The sequence below is a fragment of the Symphalangus syndactylus genome, chromosome 5, assembly GCF_028878055.3.
Source record: "Symphalangus syndactylus isolate Jambi chromosome 5, NHGRI_mSymSyn1-v2.1_pri, whole genome shotgun sequence".
NCBI lineage: Eukaryota > Metazoa > Chordata > Mammalia > Primates > Hylobatidae > Symphalangus > Symphalangus syndactylus.
The window spans coordinates 91,796,523-91,823,423 of record NC_072427.2 but is presented as its reverse complement, the minus strand read 5'-3'; the positions used below and the strand labels follow the sequence as shown (position 1 = coordinate 91,823,423).

Sequence of the window (26,901 nt, the reverse complement as noted above, 5' to 3'; positions counted from 1 at the left end):
AGAGATAAGAGACCCTGAAAACAATGTTGTTTTTCTTGATGATATGCAGCCAGGAGATTTTTTTTTTAATTAAAAAAAGAAAAGGCATCAATTGGGATGGGGACTGCCACAGCAGGTGTGACCGGTGTGCCGCCGTGTGACACACTGCACTGAGACCAAGGCAGGATGCAGATGTGATGGGACTCCGCATGGCTTCACACGGGCTGCGAGCACCTTGGAACCAAGGCGTTGAGGGCACCCCACTGCCCCGGGTGCCAGCCCTTTGCAGCCCAATTCTTCGCAGAATTACTTGGACAGAGGACTTGAGCTCCTTTCTCCTAAAAGGAAACTTTGCAGGTGGAGTTTATTTCATGTTAATAGACGGCCATGTTCAGTAACGGCCATTGCCTGGCTGATTTTTAACAACCTGTATTTATTCAACATTTCATATGAGTGTTCCAGAACAGTTTCATTTTCTCCTTCCAAATACCTGCACTTTTTATTTGCCCTACAACAAAGTTGTTGAAAACGCAAGGACTCTAGGCTTACAGTAAACAAGAAAAATAAAGAGGAAAAATAAATCTTTCCAAGTCTTGCTTTCAAGTATTTATTAAAATCCAAATAACTGAAGTGACTACAAATGTCCGGGAATGTCAGTGAGCTGGTCTCACTCTGACAGACATCCATGTTGCCGACAACAGATCCTCATAGAACTTTTGGCTACCCAGAGATGCCATGTGAGGGCCCCATTACATGTTAAAAATCCAAGCTATAAGTTCAGGGTCACAGGTCTGCTTTCTCCTCGAAGGAAGTAGAGCGAATGCAGGCCTGAACATTCCTTAGAGGGTTTCAGGACTTTAATTACTCATTTTCAGGAAATTGCTTGGAAGAAACATTTTGCTTTGAATCTAGCTACAGGAACGCAGGACCCACAAAGAGGTGTGGTCTCAACAGGGGACCCCAAGAACACAATAGACTAAGTCCTGAGTCATCTGACAATTCCTGGTTGCAGAGTTGGACGTTCAGTAAATAGATTTCACTCAGACTTTAGGCTGGTATGTGTCAGAGTTCTGTCCACCAGCCCAGGCCATTCTGGCTTTTAGTATATACGTCTGATTTATCACCTCATGTTAGGATAGAAGAAGGAGGAGAAGGAGAAAGATAAGGGGGGAAAGAGGGAGGAAGGAGAGGAGGAGGAGGAGGAGAGAGGGAAGAGGACAAGAAAAAAAGGAAGGAGAAGGAGAAAGGAAGGACGGAAGAGAGGGAGAAAGGAGGATGGGAGGATGGAGGGAGGAAGGAAGGAGGAAGGAATGGAGGGACAGAAAGAAGGAAAAGAAAAGAAAGAGAGTATGTTGTAAGAAAATCATTCTGTAGAAATCAGAACCTAAGTTCTCAGCACCTACATTTTGAGGGGGTGTTGATTTCCGCTCTTTTCATCTCTGAACAATGAATAAGATGGCAGGCTGATTAAAATTCTGTTTCCCCGAAAATTTCAAAGTCCTGAGCTGTTTTATCTGGGCAGCTTCCACTAGAATTCTGGAGTGTGGAGGAGAAAAGCTCTCTCAGCTTCCCTGAGTGTCCTTGCTTTTTGATCTCTCCTAAGAAGCATCAATGTAAAACGTTAACTGTGGCCCCCACAACATGTGACGCCCAATTACGCATTTACCAAACACCAGCTTTAAATAAGATGAACGCTTTGCTAAAGAAATAGCCACGGAAGAAAATCCCGCATGGTCCCGCCTCACGCATGCCTCCTGGTTGCTAATCCAGCCCTCAGTTGTTCCCTGCAGCAGGAAAGATCAGCATTTCTACCAGGACCTAATGCTTCAGTGATGATTTGACCTTAACTCCCTGGTTCTTGCCTAATGCAAATTGAACTGTGAAGAGTGGGATTTCTTACCTCTCTATTTTGAAATAATTTCCAACTTACAGAAAAGCCACAAGATAATACACAAAACTCCTAATACCCTTCACCTGGTTAACTCTGATTGTCTACTGGTGCCAATGCACATCATTTTCTCTGCTTTCTCTCACACATACGCTCTCTCTCTCAATCTCTGTCTCTCTCTCCCATATTTATTTACGTATAACATACATGCATGCACGTATCCTTTGTTTTCTAACTAATAAAAATATTGTTTTATAAGAGACAAATTTATTTATTGGATACTAAAAAAGAGAAAAACAGATGCTATTATTTGATCAATATTCGATCCATAAGTTTCATTGTGTCTAATTTTGGAAATGCATACAAACATAAAAAGTGATCTAATAAAAGTTAATTTGGGGATACTGAGTGGTAAATTCTGTTCCAAAATGTTACAAAGGAAACTCTGCCTCATTTCTAATGACAAAATGTTTGATTCCTGTTGTCTTCAAAGAGAATAATTCTTGATGTTTCAAATGGCATCATAGCATCCAAGCCTGGTAATCTCTGACTAATGTAAAGTGTTTTAAAAAAAACTTTGGCTCTTGATAGCACAAGGCACATCTTTTTTTTTTTTTTTTGAGACGGAATCTTGCTGTCACCCATGCTGGAGTGCAGTGGCGTGATCTTGGCTCACTGCAAGCTCCGCCTCCCAGGTTCACGCCATTTTCCTGCCTCAGCCTCCTGAGTAGCTGCAACTACAGGCGCCCATCACCACACCTGGCTAATTTTTTTTGTATTTTTAGGAGAGACGGGGTTTCACCATGTTAGCCAGGATGGTCTCGATCTCCTGACTTCGTGATCCACCCGCCTCAGTCTCCCAAAGTGCTGGGATTAGAGGCATGAGCCACTGCGCCCGGCCAAGGCACATCTATTAACTAGAATATAGTAGTGCAGAAACCATTTCCCAAACATTATCCTATGGGGAAATTATCTGAAGATATAGATATCACTTCAGCTTTCCTCACCTGTACCCCAAGTCTATGCTATTAAATGGCCTCATCCCTACACCACCCAGCAGCCTAAGATAACCAGGCTGGCTTTCCCGCCTGATACCTCCTCTCCCTAGGGAAATATACCCTCCAAGTCTCCGCACAGACCAAGTTAGGGGGCAATCTGGCACACGGCCCCTACCTGAGGCCCATCCTGCCATGAGCCTGTCAGGGCAGGGTCCTTTTTCACTCTCCTTGAGACGCAACAAACATCACACTAGACCAGCACAGCCCACCCAGTGGCTGTGGACAGCAGAACCTATGAATAAAGTACACATTTCCATTGCATGCTTCTCTGCCACAAACCCATCTCCTGTGAATCTGCCAAAACCTTCCACTAGTCTCCTCACATTTTACTCCAAAGAAAGAAACAAAATAATATAAAATAAATATACCATAAATTCACTGTCACAATAAAAGAAGCACTATTATTTATTTATCCTAAAATCATTTCTTCCCATTTTCTAAAGATTGAACAAGTTCTCATTCTTGTTCCCTTACTAACTTCTCTGTATGGAATATGGGGAGGAAGGTCAGGAGCTAAGAACACTCTGAATGACAGCCACATGGTTCTCAATGTGATACATGCGCAGAGCAAAGAAAGGAGACCCGGCTGAACCTCCACATCTGTGGGGACACAACAGAAGATTCACTCATGACTCATTCATGTCTTTATCCCTGCCCTATACATCCATACAATGGAACGCCCATCCTCCTCAAAAACATTGCAGGAAAATGACGTAGTAGAAGAACACTTAGCAATATGGAAAACTGCTCTGATATCTTACCTGGTTAGTTAAAAAATCACAGAGTATAGGAGAATTATATCGTAGACCCATTTTGTTAAAAATAAAAAGGCAGATGGGGGTGGCCATACATTCTGTTCCAAAGCATCTGTGAACCCGAGGAATAGGCACCACGAGTGAAGCTAACCTTCCCGAGTTGAAAGATGAAATGCAATGGTGGCAGGCATGTACAAGGAATATTATGGGGACTTGATCCCTTTATGAATCTTGTGATGGATGAATGTGTGGAGATGTCAACTAGTTGGCAGCAGAACAGTATTGGAACGGTGGTAATACAAGGAAATAGTGTCATCATATTAGAAACTTTGGAATGAGTATAAATAATGGCTGTTCAACAGAAAAACCCATGTCCCCTCTCCAAAGGGCCTGTTTTACTATATGTAAAAATTAGGTCATGTATGTTTCATATTGGACTTTTTGTTAAATAACTTTTTTTTTTTGAGATGGAGTCTCGCTCTGTCACCCAGGCCGGAGCGCAGTGGCGCAATCTCGGCTCACTGCAAGCTCCACCTCCCGGGTTCACGCCGTTCTCCTGCCTCAGCCTCCGGAGTAGCTGGGACTACGGGTGCCTGCCACCACGCCCGGATAATTTTTTGTATTTTTAGTAGAGACGGGGTTTCACCATGTTGGCCAGGATGGTCTTGATCTCTTGACCTCGTGATCCACCCGCCTTGGCCTCCCAAAGTGCTGGGATTACAGGCGTGAGCCACCGCGCCTGGCCAATAACCTTTTGTAACAGTCAAAAAATAAAAAATAAATAAAAAGGCAAAGTAAAAATATTGACAGCTGTATCTTATAACACTAATGGCAGAGAAGCTTTTTGTTTTTTCCCCTCTTCTTCTTTGGTTCGCTTATATTTTCAAAACATAAATTTGTAATAAACATAAATTATATCCTAATATAAAAATATGTAAGTAACATGCAATGTTGTACATTTTTGTAAATATCTGAAAAATACAGGCATGTTCTGTAAAAGGTGCAACCCACAATACTTGTAGGTGTCAAATCTTTTAGCATGCCCAAATGCCTGTTCTTTTTTAAATGTCTACAGCAAGCATAGAGCTCTTTTTTTTTTTCATTTTATTAAGAAAACCCAGAAATGCTCAAGAGTTTTGTGGAGGCCATCTATGCGGCATTAATCCATTCAAGTGATATTAATGGCATGCCTTTTCCTGCCAGAAACTCCAGTGGGCACTCAGGAAGCCAGGATTACAGGGCTCTATCCAGTCACCGCGTGTCTCCGCATTCGGGAAGCCTATCTCAGTCTCCTCAAATTCTGCACACATAAAACTCAGAGCCTGGGAGCGACCCATGAAACGCAGGTTTTTAAGGACAAAACAATAGGACAAAAGTGCTGTATATCGTCCTTAAGATGACACATGAATTTAAAATGCATAGTGTTTGGATTATTCATGAGAGCCCCGCAAGAACGATGTCCCAAGGATTTTTGCCAGGAACATGCCTGAGATTGTAGATAAGAATCGAGCATCTGGGGCTGCCACACAATGGAAAACTCCAGCACTCCGTGGAACTTTTCCATCTGCAGCAGTTGGAGGATTTGCCTGAGAATATATGCAGCATTAAGACACTCTCAGCCCTCAAGGGCACCCAGTCAGTGCTGTTTAAGGACGGTTTTTCTGTTCACAGCACACTTCATGATTACAGCTTCACTCCACTGGATACAACTACGTATGTGTGTATGAATGTGTGAGTGTGTGTATGAGGGTGTGTGTGTGGGGGGGAGGGGAGTGCCATATCCCCCAGCAGCACATTAAGAAATAATCCAATTACAATTTAAATAACCATTGTTTCAACACTTTCTCTAAGTGGTGAATGTATTCTTCAGTCTCTTGCTTGATCTGAACTAATAGAAACCAAGGAAACTGTTATCACATACCAAATCCTCAACTTCTCAACACCAAGTTGCAATTTCCTTAATACTGAAGCACACGTCAGTTCAGTTCTATAAGCTCACATGGAGCAATGATTTCAATAAACACAATTTCATAAGCATCCCACACGTTCTCAAGTTTATGCCAATTTTGCTCTTACTCAACTCCATATGACTTTAAAAATGCAGGAATATTAAAACCATTATCAAGGACTCCAAATATGTCAATGTATTATCTATGGTTTTCAGAAAGAAACCTAAGAGGAGAGTAATTATTTTGCCACCATTATTTAGTTTAAAATAACTTTTAAATGTATTGTTCCAATTATTAGGCTTCTCTATATAATCTGGAAACCATTAAATGAGTTTCAACTTCTTTATCCATATAACCGGGTATATCTGAGCATAGATGCTACAGACATCACGTTGCCATTGGTGCCCATAAGGCTTGGTATGCCCACGGGGCATATAATTAAGATTCACAAAAGCATCTAACTGGCATCCCACTCTACCCCCGACTCAGATCCAAAGTATCCTTTCCCAGGTACTGTCCCCGGTCACCATCCTTGGCCAAACTGAGAATTTATCCCAGGTTGTTGAAATTAATTTTGATTTCGATTCTAGTCAGAATTTTAAATGATTTTTTAAGAAGTGTGTCAATCTCACCTATAAGATACTAAACAGCATCACTTATTTTTGTCTTAATCTGTCACTATTTTATGAACTTTTTTTTTTTTTTTTTTTGAGACGGAGTCTCGCTGTCGCCCAGGTTGGAGTGCAGTGGCGCGATCTCAGTTCACTGCAGGCTCTGCCCCCCCGGGGTTCAGGCCATTCTCCTTCCTCAGCCTCCCTAGTAGCTGGGACTACAGGCGCCCGCCACCTCGCCCGGCTAATTTTTTGTATTTTTAGTAGATACGGGGTTTCACTGTGTTAGCCAGGATGGTCTCGATCTCCTGACCTCGTGATCCGCCTGCCTCGGCCTCCCAAAGTGCTGGGATTACAGGCGTGAGCCACCGTGCCCGGCCTATTTTATGAACTATTTTTAAAGAAAATACAGATTACTTCTTAAAGAAAGATCATAAGTGGCACTATAATAGCGTTCAATTTATATAGAAGCCTGCATTAATAATTTTTCCGGCTGCTTTCTAAAGTTGGCTTTTAGTTTTAGGTTGAGGTGGACTTTAATTCAGCATCACCTCATTTGATGATTTATTTACTAATTTATTTCTATCACAAATGGAATCAGAAATGAAGCGAAGGCAAAAAATCTTTGCCACAAATTCATTTATATTTGCATGAGTATCATCATCAGGCTACCTGCAGATGCAATGAAGCCCTATACCCGTGCCTGAAGTCAGGAGCACAGGACCCTGGGAGTCTGTCTCAGCGCAGTAACTGCTACACCGTACACTGCACATGGTATCCTCTCCACCCCAGCCCTCCTCATCCCTCGCCCCCTCTCCACACCTCACCCTCTCCACATTGTATTATCTCCCACTGCAAGCAACGCAGAGGACACAGAGGTGCAGCGGAAGTGAAGGCAGGCCAGTTCTTTTCCAATTCACTCATATGAAAATGTGTTAAATCCTGTTAAATGCACCGACTTGAACTGAACGATGATGTCAGTAAATTTGTTGTTGTCATCTGATGCCCACACAGATCTCAGCACATGTTTTGGGAAAGGCTGCAGTGTTCAAGGAGTACTAGAAATGTTCTTTGTGAGTGGACTGGCCGTGATAAGCCAAAGAATATTATAGCCGATAGGGATAAATCATGGTTTTCCCACTGCGCAGTTGCCTGGTGGAGATTATTCCAGCCTTTATTTACAGCTACAAAAATAATCCTGCCTCAAGGATTTGAGGAAGCAACCACCTCCTGCCTAAAGAACCACACTGCATTGTTTACTTGCCAGCTAGAAACCAGACATGAGCCGTGCAGGGAAGTTCCCTTTGAACAGCTTGAATTGTTGTCACTAGAGGGTGCTAAATGCCCCCTCAAAAAGGCCTCTAGAGCGAATAGGCACTAGTGTGCCTAATTCTTGATTTAAATTCCTTGAATTGACATTATTTTACAAAGTGGTCTAATTTTTTACTTGTTAAAATTAAGATCTAACATTTATAATGCAGAAATGGTGGTTTTTTTTTTTTAAATTTGAATTGTTCATTATTATAAAACATAAAGAAATACACGTTTTAGGAGCAAAGATGAAATACACAGATCTGAATATAAGATTAAAGGCATAAATCTGGGGGGATGAGATTTGACCATGGAAATTGTATAATTGTTTCATGCCACTGTTAATGATTTTAAAGCCTGAAAAATTTTCCACTTTACAATAATTTTAGATTGTTCAATATGTTCCCAAATGTGAGTTGCATCAAATTCAGTAAATTCAGAGCATGTTTGTTTTCTCTGTACACAATACTGACATCAGTGCTAGCGCCTGCCTAAACTCAGACATGAGTAGATCCTTTCCAGAACTAAGTGTTATAGGAGGAATATGGATTATACTATAATACGTCAGATGTGAAAAAAACCTCACGGTCCCTTCCTTTCTCAAAAAAACGTGTAGTATTTTGGGATATGCATGGAGTATATCACTTCTCAAAATGGTACTTTATGTATATATGAAGTAAAATAGGCCTTAAAACTTAATATGTAGATTTTCTTGAAAATAATCTTATTATACATTTACACTGACTTTTTGGTCATCCAAACATTATACACTTAAGCAAAAAGAAATATAACCAATTTTGCAACTTTCCTCTTTCTGTCTTTGCTTGTACTTAAAAATATCTGCAGTATTTCCTTTTCTCCCCGCTTCCACTTTGGTTCATATACCAAGGAATCGTGAGGTCAATGGGTGACAGTTGTTTGTTTGTGTTCACGGCTGTCGGGCGGGGCTGGCTGTGGGTAAGGCTCTGACCGACATCTGAAGAGGCTTCACCCACTGCGGTTTAGGATACATTTTCCTCTCGCTCTGCCAGTAGAACAGGGAGGCTCGTTTTCAATGTGTTCTACAGAAGGATAATTAAGGCAGTGTTTCATCTACTCGTCTGCTATTTTTAAAGGGAAACAAACATAACCTTTGCATGTGAGAGGCATCGCAAACTAGATGGGAGGAAGCCTGGACCCTGTGACAGTCGTACATTCCGGCCACAGCTTCGCTGGGGTGCAACTGCAGATAAAAGACGCTGGCTCGAGAAAAAGCGACCCTGGGCTCTGCTTTGCCAGCATGAACAATACAAATTGCTAATGATGAGCTGGCTTCGGTAGGAACTGAGGACTGTGAGTGCAGGGCTAACCTCTGCTTCACAAGAGGGGTCCACTGGCGCGTGCTGGAGGCGGGGAGCCTTCGTGATATTTCTCCGAACGGAAGAGTCCATGCAGCATCCTCCTAATAACAGGGACCTTGGCTTTATCCCCAACTGCTCGGTGACCCCAACGCGTCATTTAATTCATTTGTGCCAATTTTCCTTTTTCAATCAACCAGTAACTTTGCAGGTTTGTTCAAAGAAGAAATGAAAATGCATTGGAGATGGAAGGCAGCCATCTTCCTGGAGCCCCAGTGCTGACAGTGGGAGGGGAGCCCCAGGATTCCCTCATGACCGTGTCAGCGATGACCCTCAACAAGCACTTACTGAATGAGTGAATGAATGAATGAATGAAGCCGGCCACAGAGCCCAGGAGCATCAGGGAAGGGCAATACTGGCTGTGTCAGTGGCTAGTCCAGGAGAGCCCTTCAAGAGCCCAGAGTTTGACTTGAACTTGGGACTCCCCTGGGATGGGTGAGGTTCTCTCAACAGCAGTTGACAGGAGGGCACTGGGACAGGCCCAGCCAGTTTCAGTCCAGCCAGCTGTGGCTCCTCTGAAGGGATGTGGCCAGGCCCAGCTGTGGCCAAAGCACCAGCCAGTCCCTCAGTTCTGAACAGAACGTGCCCAGCATCAGTGTCTTCATTTGTTTTTAAACTGCCTGCTGACCAGCCTCAAAGTTAAGATGATGGCTGGGACTTAAGTTGTGAGGAACCAATGGCTCCCCCATCACTCTCTCACACACACACATGCACATGCACACACACAGACACACAGACACACACACGCACACACATGCACACACACACAGAGACACACACACACACGCACATGCACATATACACATACACACATACAAACACACACAGACACATACACAGAAGCACACAGACACACAAACATACAGACACACGCATGCACACAGACCCACATACACATACACACAGACACACACATACACAGACACACACATGTGAAAACACACACACAAAGACACACACACATATACACAGGCACAAAGACAGACAGACATAAACACACAGACACACATAAACACACATATATATACACAGACACACACATACACTGACACACACATGCACACAGACACATACACAGACACAAAGACAGACACACATACACATAGGCATATGCACACAGACACACAGAAGCACACAAACACAGACACACATACACACAGGCACACAGAAGCACACAAACACACACACATATACACACATGCAGACACACACACATACACACAAAGACAGACACATATAAACACACATACACACACATGCACACACATATATACACACAGACACACAGGCAAACACAGACTCACAATGGATGGTATCAATATCTATGAACAGATGAGGGAGAGACAGAGCAGGAGGTCATCTGCTCCCCACCCCTCTTCTCCCCACCCCTCTTCTCCCCACTATCACCACCTCTCTCCCAAGTCCAGCTGCAGGCCCTGTGAGCTGTGGAAGTGGCTTTTTTGAGCTGTCTTCTTAGATTGAGTCGTTGGGAAGTGAGGAAGGTAAAATTTCTCTAAGAAGCCTCCCAAATCTGTATCTTACGGGATTTCCGTCTCAATAATTGAGCTAATAGTACCCGTAAGCAAGTGGATAGTCAATAAAAAAAAATATCAGCTGTAAGAACGAATGAATGAATGAGTGGATGAGTATACATCCTCTATTTTGCTGGCATCGTGATGATTTTACAGTGCATTTATCTGGATTTCAATATAAAATAAGAGCTCCCATTTGTATACAACTTAGTCCTGGTAATTTTCCAAAGTAACTCTGATTAAAATTATTTCCAGTCAAACTATTTAGGCAACTGGGTTGGTTTCACACATACTTATTAGAAACCATTAGAATGGTATCTTGATTGCATTTCTAGACATTTGCCATATCACCATGGCAACTGTATTTCCCAAGACGGCCCAGTAGGATTTCCCACCATGCATAACCTTCTATAAAGTGACATTGACTTTGCTTCCATCAGAAAGTGAGGTCCACGTTCCCACTCCTTGAATCTGAGTTGGGCTGTGACTACAGCAGAAGTTCAGCTATGTGGCTTCCAAGGCTACCTTGGAAAGGTGATAGAGCTTCCACCTGAATAGAGCTTTCACCTGATTTTCTTGGGAACAGTCACTCTTAAACCTCAGCCACCATACGGGGAGAATGCCCAAGCCATGTGACGAGGACATTTGTAGGTGTTCCGGGCATCAGTCCCAGCCCACAGCCAGCATCAGAGGTATAAATGAAGAAACCAAGATCACTCCAGCCCAAACTGGCACTTGACTGCAAACCTATAAAAGACTCCAAGCAAATAATATCTATCTCAGCCCAATCAAGCCCTGGAACCATGAGAGATTCTAAATAAGAAAGTGATCATTGTGATTTAAAGCCACTGAGTCCTGGAGTGAGTTGTTATACAGCGACCGGGCATTGGCATACCATCAGAAGATTCCTGAATCAAGAAGAAACTTTTGCAATGTTGCTACAGCAGAAAATATTCCTTCTGTATGATCATTCATCCCTTCATCAAATCTTGATTGGCATTGGCTACGTGCTAAGCATTGTCGGTCACTGGAGGTGCAGAAAAGAAGCGAAGCAGTATTCAGCCAAACAAACAACTTGCATATTGGATAGAGAGAAAAATATGCCAAAATTACAACAGTATTTTGACCCAACAGAAAGGACATAAGAAGGGAACATCAACAGTTCCTTCCTATTCTTTTCCACCCTTTTTCTTTCTGGGCCCCTTAAATGTAGAGATGCCTCAGGGTCACTTTGCCCCATGAGAGTAGATACCCTCCTCCCCCATCCCTAACTTTGGTCTTCACTCTATGACCAATACCAGCAGCTCCCCAGGCTCCTCCATGCTGTTGGCACCCCATTCCCATTCTCTGGAAACATCTCTGCCCATCAACCTCAGATTACTTTCCCAAGGAGATGTGGGAAAAGTTCAATTTTCCCCTTTGTGACTTGCAGAGAAATAGGGGTGGTAAATGAGAAGCAGAGGGAGAGGGTGGGGATTCATTACCTTGAGTTACTAAAAAGAAAAGCTCTAGTGTTTAGAAGGTGCTGTTATTATTTTCTCTGAAACATTAGCTCCTAGAAATCAGGGGCTCTGTACCTGGCATGGTCTCTAAGGCTTCCAGGACGCCCCGGGGGCTTCCCTCAGTCAATTTTGACTCTAATGAGAGCCATCTGGAAGGCTGCAATGGTGGGTCTCGCTGACCACTGGACAGGGCCTTCACTGTGGGCACAGGGACGTGCACAGGTTCACAGAGTGTGTCTCCGTTTCTGAGAACCATGGTCCTGTGTGCTCCTTCCCCAAGGAAAGCAGGAGAAAGAAAACCCACAGTCCTGAGTGGGATTCTTCCCAAACATCTAAAAAGCTTCTTTAAAGAAGTCAAGTTATCATAATTAAACTCACATATGGAATGCCTGTAGACAACGTGTTGCTCTTCCAATCCCAGGGAGCTAGGGCACCCAAAACTCACCTCCTAGACGGCTCTAGGATTTGAGATACTGGATTCCACATTACTTAAAGCTGTTTGAGCTTTTCATCAGGAATGGAAAGCATTAATGCGTCTCACACGTCACTCTCTGTTTCATGGAATTCTTACACTGGGGAGCTCTTTTTATTTTACTATTTTTCTTTAACAGCAAGAACACTGAGAAGTTTGCAAAGAAATTTTTCAACTGCCTTTAGTGACCCTTAACTCAAGAGGTTTTGCCTAATCTGTAAATTGAAGTTGAAAATATTTCTGTACTTTTGGAGTGGGGAGCTTTTTGTCTTTAAAAGAGTGGAACGACATTAACAATAGGGCTATACATACATTGTGCTTCTTTGTCAGTTACTGCAAACCAAAACCAGATGTGAAGTATCATTGGCTACCTCGTAGTGACCCATGGAAGTTGAGGCTAATCCAGATCATTCTTAATAACTCAAAACTGCCACCTTTTAACCACCTAATTTTTTTCCCACTTACAAATGCAAAAAAAGGAATTGACAGTACACATTGAAATCCGTTTTCCCCTGACCGCTTACAGATTTTCTCCTGTAAGAGCCAGGAATAAAAGCTCACTCCATTAAATCAAGCAGCCGTCATCTGAATATGCTTTAGTTTAGGTGATCATCACCTTTAACAAACCAAGATCTGGAAGGAAGATTTCTGATCTTTAACAAATCAAGATTTGAAAACTAGATATTCCTGTTGTGATCTTTTCCCAACATTCAGTATGTAAGGGATTCACTGGATTATTAGACTGCTTGTAAATGTAAGAAAACATAGAAGGTTTAGTGTGAAGAAGTTAGCAACCTAACAAATGTTTCCCTAACATTGAAACACCCTGAATTTTCAGTAACTTTCCTGAATTTAAAGGTAATGAATTAAATGAAGAACAAAATCAATAGATATAGGAATGACTCTGCGACTGATATTCTAGAAATCTATTTTTTAGAAATACTCACAATAGACAGTTATAAGTACAAAGGATGTCTGCTATTATACTGCTCAGTAACAGTAAAATATGAAAATAAACTATATGTCTTTCAATCAGATGTTGGATAATTATGCTACACAGTATTATGAATGAGATAGATATTAATGTACTGCATAGAAAATATTCAAAGTATAATAAGTTTTAGAAAATTATCACATATGTATATTAGTATATGCAGAGAAAACATCTTAAAATACAAATTTCAGTGTTCAGGTTTGGATCATGGAGTAACTGCCCCCTTTTCAAGTCAAACAGTTGAGAAAATTTGGGATAAAACAAGTATGTGCTACTTTTGTAATCAGATAAAGTATTTTAAAATAATTCACATTATAATATAGAAATACTGAAATGCCAAGAAAATTTAAATATATTAATTAAAACCTACGGGCCAGGCGCAGTGGCTCAAGCCTGTAATCCCAGCACTTTGGGAGGCCGAGGCGGGAGGATCATGAGGTCAGGAGATCGAGACCATTGTGGACAACATGGTGAAACCCCATCTCTACCAAAAATACAAAACTTAGCTGGGCATGGTGGCATGTGCCTCTAATCTCAGCCACTTAGGAGGCTGAGGCAGGAGAATCGCTTGAACCAGGGAGTCAGAGGGTGCAGTGAGCAAAGATCGTGCCACTGCACTCGAGCCTGACAACAGAGTAAGACTCCGTCTCAAAAAAAAAAAAATTTTTAATAGGCTACCAATTAGACTTTATAGAATACAAAAACATATTAATATAGCTACAAAGAGGTTGAAGCTTATTCATTGAGACAAAAGTATTTATTGAGCATCGACTTTATTAAATACACTGTTAGTAAGACAACAAGTGAAACTTGTTAAAAAAAAAAAAACTAGGACAAAAGAAATTTGAGTTGGGTTCCCCAAAAATAGGGAATATTCAGATTGTAGGGGAAATTGGGTAAAGGATTTGTTTCATCATGAAAGGAGCAAAGAAACTAAAAGGGAGGTTATGCTGAGAAGTATATCAGTATGAGGAAATATCTTGACATCTACAGACAAATATTTGTTACCAATTCATTTTGGGCATTGAGGATTCACAAGAATAATTAAAAACACGTAATATAAAATCCTGATTAGAACACATTTTATGGCACTGCATAAAGAGATGGCTGTGGGAGTCATTTATATTTTAATACTAATTTGAACGAGGCTTGGATCTGCAAATAAAACAGAAGAGTAAATATGAAGTGGAGCACGTAATAATGTTACTGTTTCTGTGAGTGAGCTTCCATAGGAAAGAGGCAAAGGCATCAATCTCAAAAAGTTAGAAAAGCCCAAAGAAAGAAGAAGAAAAATAACAAATGAGAACAAAATTAAGAAAATAGTAAATAATCATATGGTAGAGAAGATAAACAAAGCCAAATCTGGTTCTCTGAAAAGATTAGTTATGTATAAGTCACTGGTGATTATAGAGAGAAAAGAGGGAAGGTTAAAACAACCAAAGTCAACAATAAAAAGGGGCTATTACTACAGATGCTATAGACATTGGAAGGGTAATAGAATGTTATGATCAATTTCCTATCAATAAATGTGAAAAATTAGTTGAAATAGATAATATAATTGGAAAATATAATTTACCAAAACTGTCAAAAGAAAAAACACAAAACCTGAACTCCTATAATTATTAGAGACATTGACTGAAAAATCTCAGACCTCTTAAAGGACAACTCCAAAAATAAAAATAAAAAATAAAAAAAGAAAGAAAGTTCCAGGCCAGACATCAGCAAATTCTAACATGCATTCAAAAAAAAAAAAAATGATGCCACTCTTACATAAGCTTTTCAGATAAAAGAAAAGAAAGCTTGATACCAAAATGTAACTAGAAAATTATTTAAAAAGGAAAATTATAGGCCAATTTCATACATAAACATAGATGCAAAATCCTAAATAAAATACTAGAAAACAAAATCCAACAGTATATACGACAATAATATATATTGTGAACAAATTGGATTTAAGAATGAAAGCTTGTTTCAATCAAATAATCAAATTTACATTGTAAAGAAAATTTATATAACTTTAAACAAAAGAAGAAAAGCATTTAATAACATTCAATATTCACATTAAAAATTCTTAGTAAATTAGAAATAAAGAGGAAGTTTATAAATCCTACAAACTGATAAAAGGAATCTACCAAAACCTACAGTAAACCACACATTTTCATGTCAAAACTTTAAAATTTAATCCTTTGAAGTTGGGGGAAAAGACAAAGAAGCCCCACATATTACCACATTTGTCTGAAATTGAATTGGCAGTCTTAGTTAGTAAAGAAGGCAAGGAAATGAAATGCAATGTTAAAGGACTGGGAAAAAGTAAATAAAACTTTATTTACAGATGACATCATTTTTTTACACAGGATTTCCAAGAGAATTTGGAAATAAGTCATTAGAATTAATAAATTAGTTTGAAAAGTTTGCTAGATACAAGGTCAATATAGAATTTTAGTTTTATATATCAGCATAAACATCAATAGAAATCAAAATTTTTAAGTGATACTGTTTTCATTAGCATTAAAAATACCTTACAATATGGAAATAAATCTAACATAATATGTGCAGAACCTCTACACCAAAAACTACAAAATATTATTAAAAGAAGACCAAAATAAATGGATAGATATATCCATGGATTGAAAAACTTAATAATCAAAGACAGAATTTTCTTCAAATTGATCAATAGATTCAATGCAGATGCAATAGATACTTCAACAAAGTTTTTGTGAAACTCGAGTGATTCTAAAACATGTATGGAAATGCAGAGTCAAAAACAGACAAGATGCTCTTAAAGAAGAGTGAGAAATACAAAAGATTATCAGAGATTATTACAAACTGGAAAATCTAGAGGAAATGGATACATTTCTGAACACATACAACCTGCCAAGATTGAATCAGAAAGAAACTGAAAACCTAAACAGCCCAATAACAAGTAATAAGATTGGATAGGAAAAAAAAAATCTCCCAACAAAGAAAAGTCAAGGACCAGACGGTTTCACTACTGAATTCTACCAAACTTAGAAAGAAGAACTAATACCAATCCTCACCAAGCCATTACAAAAAATTAAAGAGGAAAGAATTCTTCCTAATTCATTCTATGAGGCCAACATTACCCTCATACCAAAATCAGACAAGAACACAACAAAAAAGAAAACTACAGGCTAATATTCCTGATGAACATCACTTCAGTTCAGCACAGATACAGGCCAATATTTCTGGTGAATATAAGTTTTCTAGTATTTTGTTCAGCAAAAGTTATCAACAAAATATTAGTAGGCTGAAACCAACAGCACATCAAAAAGATAATGCACCACAGTCAAGTGGGATGTATCCCAGAGATGCAAGGATGGTTCAACATACACAAATCAATACATATGATACATTACATCAATAGAAAAAAACAAAAACCATATGATCATATCAATAAATGCAGAAAAGGCATCTGATAAAATTTAACATTGCTTCATAATAAAAGCTCTCAACAAACTAGGTACAGAAGAAACATACCTCAATATAATAAAGTCCATACATGATTAACCCACAGCTAAAATTATACTGAATGGGGAAAGGCTGAAAGTCTCTCCTCTAAGAACTGGAACAAGACAAGGATTCTCATTTTTATCACTTCTATTCAATATAGGACTGGAAGTCTTAGCCAGAGCAATCAGGCAAGAGAAAGCAATAAAATTCATCCAAACTGGAAAAGAAGTCAAATTGTCCCTCTTTGTAGATGACATGATCTTACATCTAGAAAAACCTACAGACTCCACCAAAAGACTCGTAGGTTTAATAAACAAATTCAGTAAAGTTGCAGGATACAAAATCAACATTTAAAAAAACAGTAGCATTTATATACCCAATAATGCACTGGCTGAGAAAGAAATCAAGAAGAAAATCCCATTTAGAATAGGTATAAGGAAAAAAAAATCTAGGAAAAAAATTAACCAAGGAAGCGAAAAATCTCTACAAAAAAACTACAAAACACTAATGAAAGAAATGGAAAAGGACACAAACAAATGAAAAGACATTGCATGGTCATGGATCAGAAGAACTAATATCATTAAAATGACCATACCACCCAAATAAATCTACAGATTCAATGCAATCCTTGTTAAAATATTAATGTCATTTTTCACAAGAATAGAAAAAAAAATCCTAAAATTTGTATGAAAGCAAAAAGGAGCCTGAATAGCTAAAGGAACCCTGAACAAAAACAACAAAACTGGGAGCATCACATAACCTGACTTCAAAATATATTACAAGGCTCTAGTAACCAAAAGAGCATGATACTGGTATAAAAACAGACACATAGACCAATGGAACAGAATAGATAACCCAGAAATAAATCCACATATTCACAGCCAACTGATTTTCAACAAAGGCATCAATAACATACATTGGGAAAAAGACACCCTCTTCAATAAATGTTGCTAGAATAATTGGATATCCATATGCAAAAGAATAAAACTGGACCTCTGTCTCTTGCCATATATAAAAATCAACCCAAGGTAGATGACAGACTTAAACCTAAGACCCCAAATTATAAAACTATTAAAAGAAAACAGAGAAAACATTTCAGGACATTGATCTAAGCAAAGATTTAATGGCTAAGACCTCAAAAGCACAGGCAACAAAAAACAGACAAATGAGACTATATTAAACTAAAACACTTCTGCACAGCAAAGGAAACAAAACAATCAGCATAGTGAAGAGACAACCTGTTGAATGGGATAAAATATTTGTAAACTGTTCATCTAGTAAGAGAAAATCCAGAATATACACAAAACTCAAACAACTCAACAATTAAAAAAAAACTTTTACAAAGTGGGCAAAGAACATCAATAGACATTTCTCAAAAGACACAGAAATGGCCATCAAGCATATGAAAAAAATACTCAATATCACTAATCTTCAGGGAAATGCAAATCAAAACCACAATGAGATATCATCATACCCTAGTTAGAATGGCAATTATTAAAAAGACAAAAAATGACAGATGCTGGCCAGAATGCAGAGAAAAGGGAACTCTTCTACACTGTGAGTGGGAATGTAAATTAGTACAGCCACTATAGAAAACAGTAGATTTCTCAAAAAACTAAAAATAAGACTTCAATATGATCCAGATATCTCACTACTGGGTATTTATCTAATGAAAAAGAAATCAGTATATCAAAAAGATACTTGCACCCCCATGTTTACTGCAGCACTATTTACAATAGCAAAGACATGAAATCAACCTAAATGTCCATCCACAGATGAAAAGGTAAACAAAATGTGGTACATATACACAATGGAATACTATTTGGCCATAAAAATAAGGAAATCATATCACGTGCAGCAACATGGATGGAACCGGAGGTCATTATGTTAAGTAAAATAAGCCAAGCACAAAGGACAAATACCACATGTTCTCACTCCTATGTGGGAGCTAAAAATGTTAATGTAATGCAGATAGAGAGTGGAATGATGGTTACCAGAGGCTGAGCAGAGAGTGGGAGTGGGGATGAAGAGAGTTTGGATAATGGGTACAAACATACAGTTAGATAGAAGGAATAAGTTCTGATGTTGCATAGCAGAGTAGGCTGACTATACTTAACAATAATGTATTGTATAGGTCAAATCAGCTAGAAAAGAGGACTTGCAATGTTCCTGACACATAGAAATGAGAAATACCTAAGGTGACAGACACCCCAAAACCCTGACTTGATCATTACACATTCTATGCATGTAACAAACTATCACATGTGCCCCATAACTATGTGTGTGTATCTATCTATCTATCTATCTATCTATCTATCTATCTATCTATATATCATCTATCTATCTATCTATATACAGTATCAATTTTTAAAAGGCAAATCTTAAAAAAAAGAGTGAGGTAGGACAACCTGCTCTACTAAACATTTTTATAAAGGCACAGCAATTAGGTCAGAATGGTGTTCATGCAGGTAGAAACAAATCAGACAATGGAAAAGAAAGGAAAGTTCAGAAACAGATTCACACATATACGGACACACTTGATTTTTGACGAAGGTGGCAGTTGATTTTTTTTACAAAGGGGCAGAGTAGTTAAAAAAGGGAGAAACCGTTGGTAAATGATGCTGGAAAATGAGAAATCCACATGAGAAACAGAAACTTGAGAAGTAACTCATAACATCACAAAAATTGATGTCAGATAAACTATAAATCTAAATATGACAGGCAAAAACTATGAAGTTTCTGGAACATAATATAGAAAACTATATTCCTGACTTGGGAAGGGAAAGATTTTATAAACAAGGCACAGAAACACTAAGTGTACAGGAAAGACTAATAAATTGAACTGCATTAAAATAAGAAAAAAATTAGGAACTTAAATTTTCATCAAAAGACACTATTAAGAGAATCAAAAGGCAATGCATGGAGTGGAAGATGATATCTTTAACACATCTAATCTACTATTCATATCCAGAATATGTAAAGAACCCCCATCAATCAATAAGAATACACACAAGTCAGAATACACACAAGGAAAAACAGGGAAGAAACTGCACAGGCAGTCATAAAAGAGGATATGCAACTGCTCATTAAATACATTAAAAGGTCTTCTACTTCATTAGTAAAGCAGGAAGTACAAATTAAAACCTGAATGAAATAACACCACAGATACATCAGAATGTCTAAAACAAAGACTAACAATTTTGGTGAAGATGTGGAGCAATAAGAACCCTCACACACAGCTGGAGTTTAGAAAACATCCTTATTTATCCATCAGGGCTGTAATAAGAGGCATATAGCATATTCAAATAGGTAAGTGAACAAAATTTAATGAAAGAATTTACATAGAATTTAGTAAAAACCAAAGGGTGAAGAATTCCCCCGGGCTAGCAAGAACAGGAAGCCATTACTACCCTCAGGCCTACAAGGGCAAGGGAGGTAGCAGTCACACAGCAGCAGTAGCTGTGAACACAGGAGAGGATACACAATAGGAGCTGTGGCCTTCCATGGAGGGAAAAAGTCACTGCCAACCCATGACCAAAGAGAGAAAGCTGGAGAAAAAACTCCCCAAGCTCTCTCCTCCTACTCTCAGGCTTCCTTGTGGTGACTCTCATTTGCTGAACCCAACAGAAGACAGAGGACAAAGGAGCCCATTTGATGTAGTTAACAGAAGTCAAACTCCCAGGACAAGAAGAGCAGAGAAGGATGGAGAATGAATTAGAGAAGTAAACAAAGAAAGTCGGCACATCTACTGTCATCAAAGACTATGTAATTCCACTATTTAATATACATGTACAAAAGAGATGTGTGTATATGTGCACCAGAAGTCACCTACAAGAATGTCCACTGCAGTATCATTCTCTCAGTTAAATGCTATATCTGGCTGCACAACTAAATTAGGACTGAGACCCTAACCACACACGTAGAAGCAGGGAGAAAGATGCAGTTGAGAAGCCCTTTGCCATCTGATATGCTTCCAAACAAGGGAAACTCAGCCTGGACACTGAAAGCATTTTGTATAAAATACTCTTTGCATGATATCCCCACGGTACCACACACACACACATACAGACACACACACATACAGACACACACACATACACACACACACACATACACACACACAACAAAAACAAAAACAAAACTTCCAGGGTTACTTTTCTCCTCAGTTAGCAGGTCAAAACTTTTCACGTGTGAAATGCTTTTGCAAGGAGGCAGATGAAACAGGGGAGAAGGGATAACCTTGCCTTGCGGTCATCTACCAATTCACTGCAAGGAAGGAACGGAGAGCTTAGATATGAAGCATCCGGAGTTCTTCCCAAGACCCTTCTTGTCCCTTGGGAAGAGCCAGGAGCTGGAGGGGATGGCCTTCACTGAGAAGTGGCATCAAATTAGAACCTGCACAACAAATAGGAACCAGCTACTTAAAGATCCAGAGAAGTAGCCCTCTAGACTGAAGGATCAGTTTCTCAAATATCCTTTTTGATTTTGAACTCACAAGTTCAGGGGCATCTGAGGAACAGACACAAGCCAGGGCTGAACAATCTCATCTGTGTCCATGAGGTGAGCAAGAGCCAGATCCTACTGAGGAGTTTGAACTTAAACCCCGATATGGCGGGAAGCCACTGGGGCCAAAGATGAATTAGGGATTGTCTGATCTCCTTGACACGTTCTGAAGGTTTTTTGTACAGAAAAGGTTTGTCAACATGCACAAAGGAAAGCTGGGATAACCAAGCTAAGACGCTACTACATCATTCTAGGGGATGGGTGATGGACCAGGAGTTTCTGCAGGAAGACCTATCAGAACTGGTGATTGACTGGAGGTAGAGAGCATGAAAAAAGAAGAATCAGAGATGATTTGTGGTTTGTGGTTGTTGTGTAATGTTAAGGCTTAACAACTGCGAAAACAGTGTTTCTACTTTACAGAGAAGAAGACTTGAAGAATATGAGATTGGGGAGGGCAGATAGGGATTTGTACTTTATGTCCGAGATGCTCACAGATATACATGTTGAGATATTAGTTGGGAGCTGGATATATCAGGATTCGAGACTGGGAATCACCAGTTTATAGATGGTTTTTAAGCCATGTGATTGGATCTCATTTCTTAGTGGGGAGAAGTGAGATAACAAATAAAAGCCAAGATTAAAGCTGAGCCTTCAGCCCACCCATCACTTAGAAGCCTGGCAGGGACAGAAGAGCCAGCCGACAGCACAGAGTCGAGGAGGGGGATTTCCAGGCTTCAGTGAGTGTGCATCAGAGATTCATGGACACAACTTAAAGTGAGACCAGCCACACGGTTCCCTTCATTTTCTCAAGCAACATTCAGCAACCCAAAGTGCAACTACTACATACGGAGCCAAGCCCTGGTCCAGTTGTCACAAAACCTTACTAGATATGTCTATTATTAGCTACATTTTATAGCTAAAGGTAGGCAGGCACAGAGAAGTTAAGTCTCTTGCCCACAGTCACAGCAAGCAAACAGACCTCAGACCAAAGTCTTTCTAACTCCTTATTTCACATCTAAAACACTATGTGACGCCACCTCCAAAAAATGTGGGGGTTACTCTAGGACAAAAGAAGCTCAGGAAAAGAAACAAACAAAGAGAGAAGCATAGAGCTTAAATTTAGAACAATATTCAGGGTGATTGGGAAAGATAGCCTCCATACAAATATAATCAGTTCATCACCATGTGAATAAAATGAGAGAGGAACCTAGTACAAAGCGAAGTTCATTGAATTTGCTTGCAAAAAAACACAATTCAAGCGTGGAAGCTTGGAAACTAAAATAGTAATCAGCTTAAGAAATTTTCAGGCCAACTTAGACACAATGGTGACAAAGCTCCCCTGAGGAGGCAGGAACTATACTACTTGCAACTCTAACTGAATGGACTTAACTTAGCAATTAAGATCACCGTAAGTTTGATCAGATAAGTATTAAAGGGTGTCTTGGGTACATTTGCAGATTCAGACACTCTTAGTTGTGAAATTCTTTACCAAAAATTTGCAACTTATGGCTTGCACATTAAAAACATGATACGAATGAAATTCAGATATCTCTTGGTAAATTTTATAATTATTCCTCCAGCTAAAGTTCTCAGTATGAAGGGTTATAACTGATGTTATATACAATAACTACAAGCTGTATCATACAAAAATTGAGAATTTTCTATTATAGAAAGAATTGCTTTAATCTAAACCTAAAGTAGCATCAATAATTTTTCATAAGTGGTCCCCTTCCTATGAATAAGCCCCCAGGAAAAATAAATTGCTTTTAAGAAATGCTATAAGTAAGCTGTTTCATATATAAGTTTTGGCAAGATCTAGCTACTTAAATTACAAGATATAAAATGAGATTTGTACTTTTTCTCAAATGTAAGAAAAAAAGATTTACTTCTGAAATAATGGTCTTTATAAAATATGCATTTTTGTTCCTTTTTCTTATCGTATCTATAAATTTACTAATAAAAGGTTCTATCTTGATTTACTAACATTTGTAAAGATTGATTATATTGGTATTGCAAGAAGAGGATACCATAAATTAAAAATCCATATATTAACCATATTCTCTTATTTGCAATATGACAAATGATTGTATAAAGTTATAATCAATAAAAGCTATTTGAAAGTCATAAAATGGATATTGCCATAACTGCTTTCCTAGCAAGGTTAAAACACTTTATTTTTAATCAACTTACAGTGTAGTAGATCAAGCATATCTAAATGTTTTATTTTAATCAAGCAAATATATTTATGCATTTCCTATTATAGTATGAAAGTTTGGTTCCAAATATTTCCAAGGTATTTAACACAGTTCAATAGAGGTCCTGTCTCATAAATCAATTTCAGATTAGACAAAAGGAAAAAGCAAATTCTTGTTTACTTCAGAATTTTTCAAGCCAGTTCTAAAGACAGAGTTGTTACTCTCATGTGAATTTTCAGGAGAAAGCTGAACAACGTTGCTCTGACAATCTTTTTAAATACTATATGATGGAGACAGAATAACAAAAACAAAGTAGGTATAAGTTGTACGAAATTATTTCTCTTGGACATAAAATGTGTTTGGGGAAGAAATGCATTGTTCCATATGGACTAGGGTAGTTATTTCTCAAAGTGGGAGCAACTCAGACTCTGAAAAATGGTTTCTCAAAGGAGGCATTGTGTATGAGTGAGGCCAGTTTTCAACTCAAAATCATTTTATTAAATGCCATTGGATTGAATGCTTCCAGGTTTGCTCTCTGAAATATGCCCTATCATTCTTAAAAAACACACTTACGTAGCAAAAAGGGCATACTAAAAATAACGTGGGTTAATGTTTCTATCCTGCCCATGTTTTCTACGTAGCCCCTGCCTGAGCTTTAGACTTTTCTAAATGAACCATCAAATAGTTGGTTGTCTATCACAAATAAGCCATCTATTTTGTTATTCCTGTACCTTTTCATAGAATCCAGAAAGTAACATTCTTGTTGACATATCTTATATAACACCAAGTCCATTTTTTAAATGAGCATTCCAATGAGTATTCATCACCAACACCTCCCCGAAAAATATTTAGAAAAACAGACTAAATCCTTTATCCAAAGTCAGTGAGTAAGAGGCAGGGCCAGGGTTAGACAAAAATCTCTTTGGCCAGGAAGCCAGTGGTCACCCTGATCTACTTCTCTAAGCTCCCACCCGTGACGAATGTTCAATATCTGAGTCTCACCCCACTCATTATTGTAATTCTCCGTAAAACCCTAGTTACCCACACGGAATTCTCATCTACATCTAGCCCAATTTGCTACTGGATTTCAATGTTATTTCATATGAAAACAATCACTAACAGAAAGAACCTGGATCTGGTTTCAAAAACATAATTTGAAAGGAATTCATTCTGAAGGCTGCAAAAGCCCAGTGATGGCCCATTGGTACCCTGAATGGGCTTCTTAGGTGCCTCCACTCTCCTCTGTATGCCTCCATCCATCTCAAAATACATGTCTGGCTTTTCCTGCTCGTAAACAGAAACAGAGAGCTCTGGGATCCAAAGGCAAGGCTGCGATTTAAGAGACACTTTGTTTTTGTAGGTGTTCAAGGATTTGGAATCAAAGCAGCAGAATTATTAAAATTAATCCAATTTTCTTGCATTTATTTTGTTAGTTCATACCTCTAAAAGATATATTTTGGAAGGCACCCTTCAACCCACCCATTTACAAATCAAAGCTTTCTTTGGAATCCCTGAGACCAAACCCAAGCTAGACAGTGACACACTGCCAGCTCCAGAGCCCTGCCCACCTGGAAGGGGTATGGAATGCACTATTTGACTTGAGCCCACATTTAATTACAGTGTCAAAAATCAAACTTAAATTGCTTTAATCAGCTGCCAACACTATGAGCCTTTCTGGCTTGAATTTCTATAAACAAAGAATAAATTCAAATATGTCACAAAGTGGCAGCAACTTGTTGACCACTGGACTAGGAATCGTTATGCAACCATGGCTCACTGTGGAAAAAGTAAACATCTTCCTATATGTGACTCTTTGTTGATCTTTTCGGACTATTAGTCAACAGAATCATCATAAAGCTAAATTATCTATCTACACTGAAATTACTCAGCCTCAGATATCCAAACCAGTAGCTGTTCACCAATAAAGCCTGAATAAAGCTGTTGCTGACTTTCCCTGCTTCAATTTAGAGTATTTTTGGAAACATCATTGCATGTTTAAAATATAATAAGCAAAAGGACCTCTGGTGATTAAACATTCTGTAATTTAAAACTCCAAAAGACAGGAGCAGAGATAAGACATTAGGTTTTCTTTACTGGGGTGAAAAAGACAGAAAGCGGTTAGCTGTTTAAAAAAAGAAAGAAAGAAAAAAATGCAAGGATTTTTAGAGCCAGAAACAGTAACAGTGTCCTTTATTCTGGAAATGTTTAAAAGCCTGTAAGCAGAGATCACCCAGTTCATCCTGAGCATTGGTGAGCAAATAACATCTGAGAAGCTCCTGAAAGAGAATTCTCCAGCCTCCTCTGTTTGAAATGCTTCCTAAAGCAAACACAAAAGTGGGCAAAACACAAGAGCTCATGTTAATTCCAAACAAAGAGACCAACAGTCGCAAATTAAGAGTCCATCTTAGAAGGGGGTGCTGCTTCCACATCAAGCAACTATTGGAAAGAGTAGGGATAGATGCCGAATTAAGATCATTTGTGATTACAGAAAGAGACCAGAAAATTAATTTTTAAAACTAAAAGAGAAATTTATTTCAGATAATCCAAGGAAATGAGTAGAGTCAACCTAACAGGATTCTCAAGCCCCCTCCCTACTGGTGTGGTATGAAGATCACGTGTGGTGTAGCTGACACCCCTCACATCTTCCCCGGGCCCCTCCTGCCACCTCTTTTTGGCATTCACCCTCTCTCGGGTTCTGTATCCCTGCCCATGTTCTCCATGAAAGGCCACGTTAATGTCCATGGTCTTTCCTGCCTCTAACAGGCGATGCCTTCCACAGTCATTCAAGCTTTAACCCTCTTCTGGATTCTGACCTGTGCATCCAAAAGCCTGCCAGACATCTCTTCCGGATGCTCTCAGGGCACATGACCAGAAGCACGTGCAAAGCTCTCCTGAACCTCAGTGCTTTCCCTCCAACATTTCTTCCACCCTCTCAGTTACCAAGCCCAGACACAGAGTTGTTTGTGAGTCATTTCTCTACCTCATCCCCATCACCTAACCTTCCTGTGAGATCCTGCTCACCTTACCTCCTAAATGCTGTTACGTGACTTCAACCATGTCAGCATTTTATGGGGGAGGAGAGGCACCTGCATATCAGTGGGAGCACCAACCTCTAGACATCTCCTGCCAAGTTACTGCAATGGGCAGAAAAGAGGAAGAAAGCCAGCCCAAGTCGCAAAGTCTTTGTCAGTCCTTCTACCAACCACACCTTCGGTGGAGATGTGGGTCTGCGGAAATGCAGAGATGGACTGAAAGCCAAATGGGCCAATGAGAGATCTGAACAA

At 39.2% G+C, this 26,901-nt stretch overlaps 2 protein-coding genes across 5 annotated transcripts in view; one reads left to right on the top strand and one right to left on the bottom strand.

Moving 5' to 3' along the window:
• The window catches only part of ERG (ETS transcription factor ERG), a 271,808-nt gene that overhangs the window by 117,290 nt on the left and 127,617 nt on the right, over window positions 1–26,901 (bottom strand). The window lies entirely within an intron of this gene.
• On the top strand, window positions 3,848–4,018 carry LOC129482990 (small nuclear ribonucleoprotein G-like). Its single transcript, XM_055279708.1, has one exon. The coding sequence runs from the start codon at window positions 3,848–3,850 to the stop codon at window positions 4,016–4,018; it is 171 nt and encodes a 56-aa protein (XP_055135683.1).